The sequence below is a fragment of the Neopsephotus bourkii genome, unplaced genomic scaffold, assembly GCF_033783945.1.
Source record: "Neopsephotus bourkii isolate Nb327-2 ecotype Australia unplaced genomic scaffold, CSIRO-AGI_Nbou_v1 NB_659, whole genome shotgun sequence".
Classification (NCBI taxonomy): domain Eukaryota; kingdom Metazoa; phylum Chordata; class Aves; order Psittaciformes; family Psittacidae; genus Neopsephotus; species Neopsephotus bourkii.
The window spans coordinates 6,507,762-6,520,764 of record NW_026901158.1 but is presented as its reverse complement, the minus strand read 5'-3'; the positions used below and the strand labels follow the sequence as shown (position 1 = coordinate 6,520,764).

Below are 13,003 nucleotides of genomic sequence, written 5' to 3'. Positions count from 1 at the left end.
GCTTGGTGCACAGATTAATGCATAAGGCCTGCCTGTTCAGATGTTGCCTTGCTAGCAGCTCCCGAGGCGGATGCTGCCCTGTACCTTTTGTTACTCAGCCCATCAAGCCGTACCACACCGCATCCTTCTCCTCTGCCAAGAATGTGGGTGTAATCACGGATTCGGGACTAACCGTGTTGGAACACATCAAGATCAGTTTTTTCCCCTTCTTTAGGACTGCTGCCAGACTCCACCCTTTTCTCCCCATGTTATGGGAGCAGTTTAAAACATCTAACACAAGCCCCACACTGGGTTACAGCCATTTCTTGCGTGCCGGAGTGGACTCTTCCCACTGTCACTTCATCAGCAGGATGTGGCCACTTCTCACTAGGACAAGACCACATTGGTCTTTAGGAACAGGATGGACCTCTGACCTTCCTTTGCAGGGATTACATGCTATGAGTCTCATTGAATTCAGTGGTCAAGAGCCTGTATTTCATAACCATGTTTTGTCACTGAATACTAGGATTAGATTCTCCCTATTCCCTGCTTTTGGTTAAAGCTCTTTATGATTTTCTTGCTGTGCTTTCATTTAGCTCTGGCAGAACCTGCACCAAATTATGCTGAAGGTGTGATTGGTCTCTAAGCCAGGGGAATTGGCAGCTGAGCTTCCTATGTTCCAGGTTTCCTCCTGGAAACTCTCCTTCTCAGCTAGGAGTCACACCAAACCATGCTGTTCCCTCCAGTCTGACACTGTTTTAAGCCTGCTTCAGGCTATGGTGGAGCATGGATTTCAACCAACCGCACTGAAATGGGCTTTGAGCCAAAGTGCCTGCCTCCAAAGTTGAGAAACAGCTGAATTCCCTCCTCAAATCCAGCAGCAATCTGGATTTATGAACCCTGTTCAGAGCTACCCAGATTATTGCTTACGTGTAAGAGCTTTTTAGGAGCTCACCTTTTATAGAGCCTCTACTGTTCTGATTTCTGCCACTTAATATTCATCTTCATACGTATTTGAGACTTGGAAGACTTGGGTTGAAGGGCTTCTGCTACCACAAACTCATTGCATTAACTTAAGCAGTGCATTAAATCTGTGTTTCAGTGCCCCACCCAATGGGGTGAACAAATGATGCCATAGTTTGCTATGAATACGGATTTATTTAAGTCTTCTTGGTGCTCAGTTTCTGTGGCTACAGCAGCTCTATGGGTTTTCAAATGACAAGTTGATGCTCAAACACCTTTTCTTTACAATTGTCTCAGTTTCATTGGAAATTCACAGCCAGGCTAAAGTATCCGAGAATCTCAGGCTGAAAACGTGGATGGAAATGAAGAATGGGCCAATAAATGTATTTGGTTTCAGGCTGAAAATCTGAAGGAATCTAAGAATGGGAAATAAAATTTATTTGGGTAAAAAAAAATGCCGCTTGCAAAGTTCAGGCTCAGCCTTCTAATTGCTCTTACAGCAGACCAGCATGTGTTGGGAAATAGCACTGAGCATTCAACAACTGTCTATACCACAAGATACAATAGCTGCATTAAAAAAAGACATTATTTTCTATTACAGTGCAGTAAAAATAAAACTGAATAGACATCAACACCCTGATGTTCTCATAAAAAAGAGCAAGGGCACTGAACTTGGATGGCAGTCGCATGCAGTGATTTCCCTTGGAAATCAGACCCTGAAGATCCTGGCCCCATCTATGCTGAAGTGCTCATCGGAAATACTGCAGCTCAGTATCAGAGTGGCTTTTTATCCCCCAGACTGTCCTCCTTGTAACTAGAGGGTACATTAAAGTGCTCCTCGTGATGGTGTAAAGCCCATGCACAGTCTTGGCAGCACAGTAGCCCTTGGAATTGAATCTTCAGGGTGTTTCATGTCCCAGGAATGTGCTCGAGAGGACTTGGAATTGTTATTACTTCTGCCTGAAAGGTTAACAGATCTTCCGTGCTGTGTACAATCCTGGGATAAACCATCCTTAGCTGCTTATTCCAGATAACTCCTTAAATAGTCTTTGGAAAATACACAGGGTGGGTTTAAAATATGATACGAAAGGCGATACTGCTGTTTGTGACCTGAAGCAGATCCTCACACAGTGTCTTTAACTTGTGAGACCTGTACAAAAAGCACAGGCTTAAATGGTTTAAAGGGACTGACTTCTGCTCCCCTGACTTCTGTTCTACTGTCCATCAATCCATTCTCTTTCTAACCTCTAAAGGCAAAAGCCTGGTTGACTTGGAATGGAAATAAGTTCATCCCAAATAGCTGAACACTTTTCCTGGAGTAATTCCTTCTGTTCTCTTCCATTTTGGCCAAAAAAAGCAACACCCCATCACACTTCTGCTCCCTTCTGCCTCCCTCCATCTCTTTCTGCTGGGGTTCCTTATAGAGCTCTCACTCCCTTGACCACAGGGTAGTTTCTGTTAATGGTTGTGGAATATTTGGTGCACCCAAATCATCTAATTGTCACCACACATCTCATGGTGACACTCACGCATCCCATCCCATAGACGTAGGTGGGAGCTGGTGCCCAGGTTTCACTGCTCCAGAGGCACTAGTGAGGGTCCCGCTGTCTCTGGGCTGGGCCGTGTACTGTGGATGCTCTGCTCTCTGGTCTCGTCACATCACTCATGACTTTCTGCACCTCCTGGGACTAGCACAGATGCCCATTGACTCCTCCTGACTCTGTTTTGTGTCTGTTGTGTTTTCTAGGGTCCCCCAGGTCCCCACGGAAACCCCGGCTCACCTGGACCCCCCGGCCTGAAAGTAAGTATTGATTGGCATAAGGTGATTTTGCCTGCCTGTTTCAGTGGAGGAACTGTGGCTTTTCTTAATCCCACTTGTACAAAACAAGGAGCTGAAGTAGTTTTCCCCCTCTGCTCACACACAGGCCCCCAACAGCGCAGCCAAAGCCTTTTCTTGTGCTTTGAGGTCTTGCTGCATGCCTCAGTTCTTGGTTCTCCTTAATTTCCAAGACTGCCTTGTTAAGCTATGCCTGTGCAAAGGAGCGAACTTCTGTGTTGAGATGAGGGCAGTCGAATCCTTCCACTCCAGAGCCCCACCAGGTTTGGGTTTCTTTGCTCTTTCATTCCTCTCCTCTGGGTTTTGCATCCTACTCCTCCACCTTTGGGTCTGGATAGCAGTGGGGTGAGTGGCAGCACGCAGCTTCTTCCTCCGCCGCCTTCATCCTGAAACTCCTTTGTCTCTCCTTCTCTCTCCAGGTTTTCTGGGATCCCTGACCTCCATCAGTCCTTCCAAACTGATCCCATTGCTTCCTTCTAGATACTCTTTGTATGCACATGCATTCCCTCCAGGACGCTGAGGCTTCCTCCTCCTTTTGCATGAGACTTTAGCACAGATGTGGCTCCAGAGGGGAGCTAAGCCACTGTGTCACAAAACTGCGCTCAGAAAGATGCTTTAACTCCCATGTTATTCCTGGGGGTGAGGCATTGTGTTACCTAAAGACTGGGAAACCAGTTTGGGTTGGTTTGATGTCCTTGTTTACACAGAAACCGCTCAATAGCACCAGTATGGAACTAAAGGACAGTTGAGTTTTGAAAGGCGATGCTTACTAGAGGTTTTCCCTAGCAAGGAAAGCTGTCTCAGCCAAACACAAAGGTACAAGCAAGAGTCCTGTGCATCAAAAGACGGTCTTTTCATGATCTCATCAGTAGGCAGAGATGCTACGAGCACTATTGATGCTCTGGGAAAAAGAGTCTGGAAACTTGGCAAGCTGCCTCTACGTGATTAAAAATTAGGCACTGGAGACACACTGGTGAACAGCAGCTGGTTTAAATTCTACACTGTAGTCATAAGGCCTGAAAAGTGAGGCTGTAAAAGCTCTGCATTTTAGTGTTCTGCATTTATTATCCAGCAATGACTTCCAGATCACACTTGTTGAGTTCTATAACTCAAATCAAGGTTCTTCTATCTAACTTCCAGACCTGCAAATTCAGCCTGGTCCAATCTATAGAGTCAAATGATGTTTCTGTGCCATAAGACTACTTTTGAAACACTTTTAGCCTAATGCCTGGTCAGAAATCATCTTTTGGCTGTAAAGCTGTTTTCAGTCGATCTCCTACTAGAAATAAAGCTTCCTGTAAGCATTTTCCCTCCATCTCGATGCGTGCTCTGGCAGCGGGAAGCCCTCAGAGGATGGATGGATGTAACAGTCTGCAGCAGAGATCTGGTGTCATCAATCTGTGTGATATATTGTAGTTTGGCCAGACACCATTTGCAGGATCAGGGTGTTCTATGTGATGCTTTGTCAAAAGGAGCATTAAGTTTGCAATGGGAATGAGAGCTGCAGCTCAGAACAGGACTGGACATAAGTTCAGCTCTAGAAGGAAGAGCTTGGTAAGCCATGGTTGCAATATCATTGCATAAGAAGCTTGTTTTGAAAGGTGTGTATCAGATCCAAGAGTTTTGGCTTCCCTCCTTCCCTTCATTTCTCTGACACCAGCCCCAAAGTACGGACTTTGCACAAAGAAGGTTTTATTTCACTCTCTTACATTTTAAATGCCTCAACCCTTCACCAGGCTTGTGGACCTGGGACCCGATACCTTCTTAACAGACCCAGCCCATGTCTGACATTATGGACTTTGAAAGCCAAACCTGGGCAGCAGAACCTAGCAGCCTCAACCAGGACTTCTCTTGCTGAGAGCCTTCAAGTGGCTTTTGGGCTGGATCTTCCCTAGATAGATAATACCACGGAAAAAACAAGCAATCCAAGAAAGGAAACTGAAGTTTCCCAGATAGATAGAGCTTGGAAACAATGACTGACACCAAGGCATTGTCACTTAGGAAGTAACCCAGAAGCATAATTTTTATCAGCTGAATTAACAGAGCACTCGTAAGGTCAGGCAGTACAAGGGATGTGATGTGGCACGGTAGCGATGTGTGCTTGTGCACATCTCTTGTCCAGTTGTGCTGGTGAGCACTAGTGCAGTGCTATTGGGCTTCTGTGTTTCTGAATCTGCTCTGTGCAGGGTCCACCTTATTATTGATCTCTAGCACAGACTGTAGCTGATGAGTCAAGTTCCTGCTTGGAATTCCTGCTTGGAGCTGGAGCTCCGAGTTGCATTGACTTCAGCTGCATTACACCCACTTGTGTCACCTGAGAATTTAGCCCATGGTGCTTTTCACATCCACTTATAATGTGCAATTGCTCAAAGGGGCTTCTTGTCACTATTTGCATTCTCTGTGTTGTCCTTGGCAGCTGCAGGAGTGCAATCACATCTAGTTAGCAAAGACTGATTATAGCAGATAACCTCTTAAATGGCTGTAGACATAGGTGGGCTAGGGTTGTGGCTGGCTGTGTGACCTGTAAGCTGCTGGAAGGGGGGCAGGAGGGGTGTTGCTAACAAGTGCAGCACTGAGGATGCCCTAATAGAGTTTGGGATTGGGAGGAGGGTTAGCTGTCAAACAGGGTGTGTTTTTAAAAGCCATTACAAGAGGTGGGTTTGCATCTCTCATCTGGAGGCTTTTGGCATCAGACATGAATATGGTTTGCTTAGTTAGCTGCTCTGGATGAACCTCTCTTGTTATAGCACTAGGAAAATCTGATTTTTTCCTTTTAGTGAATGGTTTGGCTCCAAGATAGCTCATCAGTTTGGCTCACTGCTGTTTAAAATACTATTAGTGGGATTGCAAAGCTGAGGTGTTTAAATGGTGCAGCTCCAGACTTCTCCCACGTAGGGAAAAACCAGAAGAACACAATTTCTCCCTTTACAAGAAGTAGTTTGCTCAGTCAGTTGGGTTGGGAAAGAGAGAAGCTTGTGGGCAAGGTGCTGTGGCTTACTGATGGACAAGGCTTGGGCTAATTCCCATGTTGTGGTGGCTGCACAAGAAGAGTTGGGCAATTAATCCACAATTCCAGCCCTTACATCCAGGCATCCATTCGCTCTGGCCCCGATGCCATCTTGCTGATGAATCTTAGGGACGTGTGATCCTGCTTGTGGCTGTAGTTCTGTGTGATGGTCTCAGCAGTGTCGAACACAAAACCACGATGTAAAGCAGTCTTTGAGTCAATGTGATCTGCAGCTCCCATGGTACAACATAAGAGGCTTGTATTCCTTTAACATGGCTCAATGCCATTGCACTGAACACATGGCAGGGTTTAGGGAGAGTGGTGGCTGTCTACCTGCTGCAGTAAATGAATACCCTGTGATCCTGGGGGCTGTTCTAATGGGTTCCAAGCGGTTGTAGCACCCACTGACACCTCCAAAGCTCAGAGAGCATTGCCCTGATAACAGCTGCACGCAAAGCAGGATTATCTGCATGACTTCATTTAGTGTCTGGAAACCAGGCAGCCTTCATTCAGAACTTGTGCAGATGCAGCTGCCTTGAATCAGCACTGCTCCCTACAGTCCATAGCCAAGCAGTCTTGCTCCCTGTGAGCCTTGCAGCTTATGGTGGAGGAGGAGAAAGGGAGATTTACACCCTCTGCAAGGTGAGAACAACATGTTGAGTGTAGTCTCAGTGTGGCTCAGCTGGCTGAAACTAGACCTTTGTGCTGCTAATGAGGAATGCCAGCTAATAAATACTGTTCTTCCTTTGTAGGGTCTCACTTTCCCTCCAATCGCTTCACTTGACAGCCATTCATTAACCCTCACAGTTACCCTGTGCTGGGCAGTTAGTTTTGAATCCCGTGCTGCTGATGTGACACAGAGGGGTTACAACTTGTTTATGGTCCCAGGGGTGTTAAATACCCAGTGGCTGATACCTGTGTCCTGGCTGTGCCAGAACTGATGTTAAGCGACCTAAGCTGCTTAGTGTGGCAAACCTTTCCTCTCCCCTGCCAAAAGAACCTGGCAGACTTCAAATCTCTTCTAGTTTTTCCCTACTATCTCTCACCCTATTGGGCACACGTTACCTCTTCTTGTAAGAGTCTGAACTGGGATTTTCAAAGGAATAGATGCTCAAGCGCTGCTGGAATTCCAGCCTCTGTTCATGGGAAGATCACAGCCTTAAACTGCGATTTCTCTCATCACGGTTGTTAAAAAGGAAAATCAAGAATACTGCCACTTAGGACAAAGTGTGCCTCTTGCTTCTGCCAGCCTGGAAGCCTCACAATTGCTCTGGCTGTTCACAGAGTCTAATTAGGGTAACTTTCTCTGCAGTTTCATCTGTTCCCCACAGTTAAAAAAGCAACAGCATCTCACAAGTTGTTAAGAAGGATGGTTGAGCCACAGTAATAGGCTTGGTAATTATTTTTGTGATGGTAGTTGTAGACAGGAAGAAATCACAGCTGTCTACTCTAATGAGCATCAAAAGCCCTGACATTGCCTTCTTCCAGCTATCCTTTCTTTAGTCAATTTAATACTGTCAAATACTATTTAAAACTCAATGCTTTAGCAGCAGCAGTAACTTGCCAAAACCACCTCGAGCAAAACAGCTATACCCAAGGACTTAATACATTTGGGATGTCAGAGAAAGACAGAGATAAAACCAAATGCTTCTCTAATTTGGAGGCTTGCAGGAGCAGAAGCACATCCATGGACTGGGTCCTTGGACTATGTCATTAATGTGAGCTTATCATTTCAGGGTCAGAAAGGTGATCCTGGGCTGTCGCCTGGAAAAGCTCGCAACGGACAGAAGGTAAGATGCTGCCCATGCCCAGGCATCAAGAGCATGGTGTGATTTAAGCCCTGTGCATACACATGGAGGGGTCCATGCTACAGCCACAAGCATCACAGCTACTCAAGTAGATTTAGGACTGAAAATGAAGACTTAGACCCTGGATTCAGGATTAAAGAGAGGTAGCTGAGGTATTGACCACAATGCACTGAGGTGCCTCCTGCCACAGCTTCTTGTTGGCTAAGTGTTTATCTGTCTTATGCACAATCTGCAGCCCAAACTTAAGTCCCTTCTGCTGCAGGAAAGTGGCTACTGGAGTGTTTAAACCAGCCCCTATGAGATAGAGCCAGCTCTGGGCATGCAGCTGCGGAAAGAGGCAATCCCAGTGTAATAAAAACCTTGAAGGCAAAGGAAAGGATGCTCATGCCAAGGAGCTGAGAGAACTGTGGTTTGCATTAGGTCACATACACAGCCCACAGCAGATCACCACTGGGAGAGCAGCCTTCCAAGCCATTCCATTGCCAGAGAATGGTCCCTGCTGTGTGATAACCAGGGGCTTTTCCACCAAGGTCTACTCAGACCAGCACAGAGCACACAACTGGAAGCATAGCTGGTTGCTGGATTCAGCAGTTGCTAAGGATTGGAGTTGTGCTAATTCATTTCAATAAGTTACAGCTCCCATCTTTGCAGTTTCACAGCTGAGAAGTTTTTACTGAGGGAACAAGGCCTCACAGAAGTCTAAAAATGAATGGTGGAGTGATCATGGCTCCACAGCATCCACCTCAATTAGTTCCTTCAGTGGCGTGCCTCCACAATGCTTTATAACTCACGTCCAGGGCAAGAAGCCTGGTTTTCTTCCTTTCATCATGAGCCTTGCTATAAATGAACAGCTAATAGAAAGCATCAGCCATGAAGAACATGAGCCCTTCATCTGAAACCAGATGCCTCTGTGAAGCACAGCAAGCCACAGAGATGCAAGATGGAGGGTGATGCTGCAAAACACTTGGAAGGCTCAGTCTGAAAAGATGCTTTCAACTCAACAGCACGAGATGCCTTTTGAAATTCCCATTACACTACATGGGAATGGCATCGCATGGAAATCATCCACCCACAGTCTGGAACTGTTTTCTCACAAGCATGCTCAGGGTAAGAAAGGGAGAGATGCAGATCGCTTTTAGCTCATGTTAACAAGGCTTTTATTCCTGTTAGCACTAATAGAAACAAGGAGTTTCCAGCAGGAGTTTGGAGTGATGCCTAATTTTTAAGCTAAATACTCCAAATGTTGATTTAGGAAGCAGGCACAGCAGAGTGTTAGACATTCTGAAGGGGGTTTTGATCCTAATCAGAGGAGGCTGGAATGGGCTCCTACAGATGGATTGGATGCTAGAGAGGTCTCACAGCAATGTGTTTATCCATTCCTATGATGGTTCGGGGGTGCCAGCTGGGATGTGATACGAACCCTTTCCACAAGCACAGGCCACTGAAGGAACCTCCCCACCAGCAGCCTGCAAAGGTTCAATCCATGTCATATAGGCAGGTTAAATATCTATCCCATCATCTGCACTGGAGCTGTGGGCTGAGACAGTGCAGTAGCCAAGTGTGAGCAAATCACAGGTAGGAGGTACCTGTTGCTCTTATTGTATTTAAAATATAACATTTTCTTGCCTTGGTGGTTTAAACGTCTACCAAAAGGAGAATAAAGGTTGTGACTGAATGAGATCACTGGTGGGGGGGAAAACATCATTCATTCTGCTGGCAAAAAGCTGGACTCCAGCAGCAGCTGCCATTAGTTAACTGGGGTTATGATTTATACGAGCCAGTTAATAGAGATGTTTAAATCTGTGCTTCTTATCCATCAGGTTTTGAAACGCTGCAATTAGAATCAGAAATATCAATATTGGGTGCTACTGTCAGCAGATAATTTCAGTTACTATGTGCTAGACATAGGGAAAATGTTGCTGAAAAACTAATTCAACTGATTCCTACAGGGAGACGTGGGCTTACCTGGTTTGACCGGGTTCCCTGGACCGCCTGGTAGAAAGGTAAGAGTATTCTTTACTAGTGAATTAAGAGCAGCATCTTTGGGTTTTCTCCTCTAACTCTGCCTAGAGGATGTAGTTAAGCCCTAGTGCCCAACAAATAGGTTGCATGCCCATTCCATAGGTGTATAAACTAGAGCATAGCTTAAAGGTTGTATCAGCAAGACTCTGAAAGAGAATTCTGGATCCAGATATCTCTTCCTTCTTTGTAGTCCATGTCCTACTGCACCACATCATCCCTCTGCACCCTGACACTGGGTCTTCATCAGCAAGCTGAATTTAGGTCTGGTTCAGCCAACGTGATAACTAAATGGATCTACAGCTGGGATTCAGGACAGGTTTAGGTATTCCAAGGAAAGCTTGACTGTCTCTCCTGGTAAAGTTCATTTCAAACAGAATGTCTGTATTGCTTCCTTCTATGTTGCTCGGAGACTAACAGCACTAGCTGGGTTTTACTGTATTTGCTTCCACATTGATCACTGAACGTCATTAACGTCACCAAAAACATACCGATGCCTAGAAAAGGTTATGTAGAGGTAGATCCATCCCTACCTTCATGTTGCAGCAGTGTGTGTGCTTGTATTCATGCATTCAAGTCTGCACAGCAATACCTTTGGCAATCCGTAAGTGGATTATATATTAATATATATGATATATAATTATATATTAATAATAATACTTTTAGCTCATGTATTTTATATATAAAGGGTCTTTCAGTTGTCCTTCCCGTTCCAGCCTGTGTTGGTAGGTTGGTTTTTGGAAGCTGGTTCCATTGCAGGGAGCTGTTTGACAGTTGGGCTCAGTGGACACAACTCCCCTTCCCAACAAGCCAACATTGGCATAGCTAAGCTGAACGCTTCAAATTAGCATCTTGTTTCAATCACTTCATCAGTCAATGGGCCATTGAGGATGTACTGATCCTCAGGCCAATGAGCTGCACACAAACACCTACTCGGGTATGCTTGAAGCCTCTGGAGGAAGAAAGAAGGTGTGGAGGAGGCTGAAAGAAACCTTCCCTCTCCTTGATTGTTTGTTATATGCTTTATATAGGAATCATATTGCAAAGAGTAGGGGCTGGGTTCATTTTTAAGCTCCCAAGGCTGGTCATGCTTGGGGTGCTGTGTGGAACTAGGAGCAGCAGAGTGATTAATTACTGATCTTTTGCTGTCACAAAGAGTTCTAACAAATTGGGTGTTAAGAATGGCATTTTCCTGCTGTGACAGCTCATAAACCAAAACCTTGTGGTCGTGATCAGCAAAATGCAACGTCAGGAGTGCAAGGGCTCATAGTGGAAAAAGCGGAGAAAGGAATAGGAGATTGAACAAACATTCCCTGAGTTCAGCACATGGCCTTTATATCTGATCTCAGCTCCCCAAGATAGGGCAAAGGAATGGGTATGCTTCTGTTTCCTCAAGTAATGAGCAAGCTGGATGCTGAATCTTTTCCTTTGGTGCAGCTTAAAGAAAACCCCACCTCTCAGTAGCACTGCTCTGGCAGTGGCTTTGGTGTAACCTGGCTTTTATTAGCATCCTGCATTAAGAAAAACTACAGCTGTTGGAGAAATGTTTGGAAAAATATCCCTTTTATTTTTTTATTTACTCTGGATTCCCTGCTGGCATTGTCCCAGTGAAAATATGCTGGGGTGTTTGGCTGATGGTGGGCAACGCATCTTGGCTACCAGAAAACAGCAGTGGCTTGGAAATGGACATCCCTCCTGCTCGCCCTATGTGAAAAGAGCTCGAAGGGCTTTGATCTGAGAACGCCATGGAGGAGCTTTGAAACAGGAAAAATACTTCACGAGGGGGAATAAAATACTTTTCCCATTAAATGAAACAACTGGCTCAGCAGCAGGAGCTGGAACCACAACCAAGCAGCATATGGTTTTGGATAGTGCAGCTCACAGGGTGAATGCGGACCTTTGCTATGTGTAGGATCGGAGAGTCTGACCTCGGAGCACTCATTTGGCCTTGCACCCATCTTAGGGGTATATGGAACTGCATTCAAGCAGCAGATGTAGTTCTCTTCCTCTTCACACAATGCTTTTGCTTCTGGGAATGGTGGTGGGACTTGTCTGCCCCCTTTGGTGTCTATGGCCTTTGTTTTTTGGTTGGGGGCTGCAGACTGCTATGCCTTGCAGGTAAATCTCAGCAGAGCACTGTCATTCCTCCCAGCCTCAAATGCTCTGGAAGAGAAAAATGGTTGCAGCAAAGCAGAGAAACACAGAAAACAGCAGCAATGAGGGAGAAATAGCTTTGTTTGAGTCGCTCAGAGAGTAAAGACAGCTGGGAATTGGTCAGTGCTCCAAAACACATCCTGTCAGGCAGATCTCATTCGCTGGCCTCTTTACTCTTCACATTTCCTATCGAAGTGCAGGATAATCCTTTTTAGCTAGCAGACAGTAGATTATAAATATCACCACAGATGAGTAAATCCTTCACTGGAGTGCAATTTCCTTTCTGAATCACAGCCTTTTGTGTTGAGCACCCTGTAATCATCAGGAAGTGTTTGGATAAAAGGGAAAATGCAGTTGTTTTCGTACCCTCTGCCCTGTCATTTTAGTGCTATTTGAAGAGGATTTTAGCAGGTAAATACTTCCACGTTGCAGTCAGCTTTAGCATTCACAACCTTTTTAGTTTTCTCCTTGCTATAATTAACCTGAGACAGAAATAATGGCAGGATATTATGAAGAAACACACATTCAAAGCTTCCCAGAACTCATGATATATATAGTGTGTATCTATATATGTGTGTATATATATATAGGATGCAATAGGATTTAGTAGTAGAGTGTCTCCATATTTAACTTCAGTGCCGTTTACTTACTATTATAAAGATAGCAGTGCAGCGTTTGGTGCAGATTTTAGCTCAGGACATACTGTTAGCATCCTTATCCTGCAGGATCCCAATCAGAATAGCATTCAGAGCAGCCAAGCTAGGCACCTATTTCTTATCAGTAGAGGGAGCAGGCATCTCTAAGTGTTTGTATCCGTGGAAATAGGTGCTCCAGCTCTGGAGACAAAGGCAGCTCATGCTCCAGGCTGGTGCTGGAGGAGCTGGATAGAGGAAATCCCATGGGCTATGTGTAAATCCCAGGGCACGTCTGGAGATGCTGAACCCAGGGCTGTTTCTGTTGGCAGCTCTCTCTGGAGGAGGTGAGCATGGGGCCAGAACAGATGCTCTCTGTCCATACAACACCCTGCTGGTCCATGCTCCAGAGATGGCTAATACCGATACTGGGTGGGTCTGGACCTTCACAACATGCCTTCACCTTCAGGCCAGACACCCAGCCAGGGTGTAGCATCCTCCCTCCTTTCTGATGCTGAGCCCCTGTCAAGGAGCCAGGGAGGGAAAGGATCTCATGGAGCAGATTCCTGGGGAGGGACAGGGAGTCCCGTCGGCTGGTCCTGCT

General features: G+C 45.6%; 1 protein-coding gene across 1 annotated transcript in view; it reads left to right on the top strand.

Moving 5' to 3' along the window:
• COL27A1 (collagen type XXVII alpha 1 chain) overlaps nucleotides 1-13,003 on the top strand; it is a 163,869-nt gene that overhangs the window by 41,775 nt on the left and 109,091 nt on the right. Inside the window, exons 6-8 of the mRNA XM_061352908.1 lie at nucleotides 2,690-2,743; nucleotides 7,523-7,576; nucleotides 9,544-9,597. Coding sequence (XP_061208892.1) covers nucleotides 2,690-2,743; nucleotides 7,523-7,576; nucleotides 9,544-9,597 — 162 coding nt within the window. The remainder of the gene's footprint in view (nucleotides 1-2,689; nucleotides 2,744-7,522; nucleotides 7,577-9,543; nucleotides 9,598-13,003) is intronic.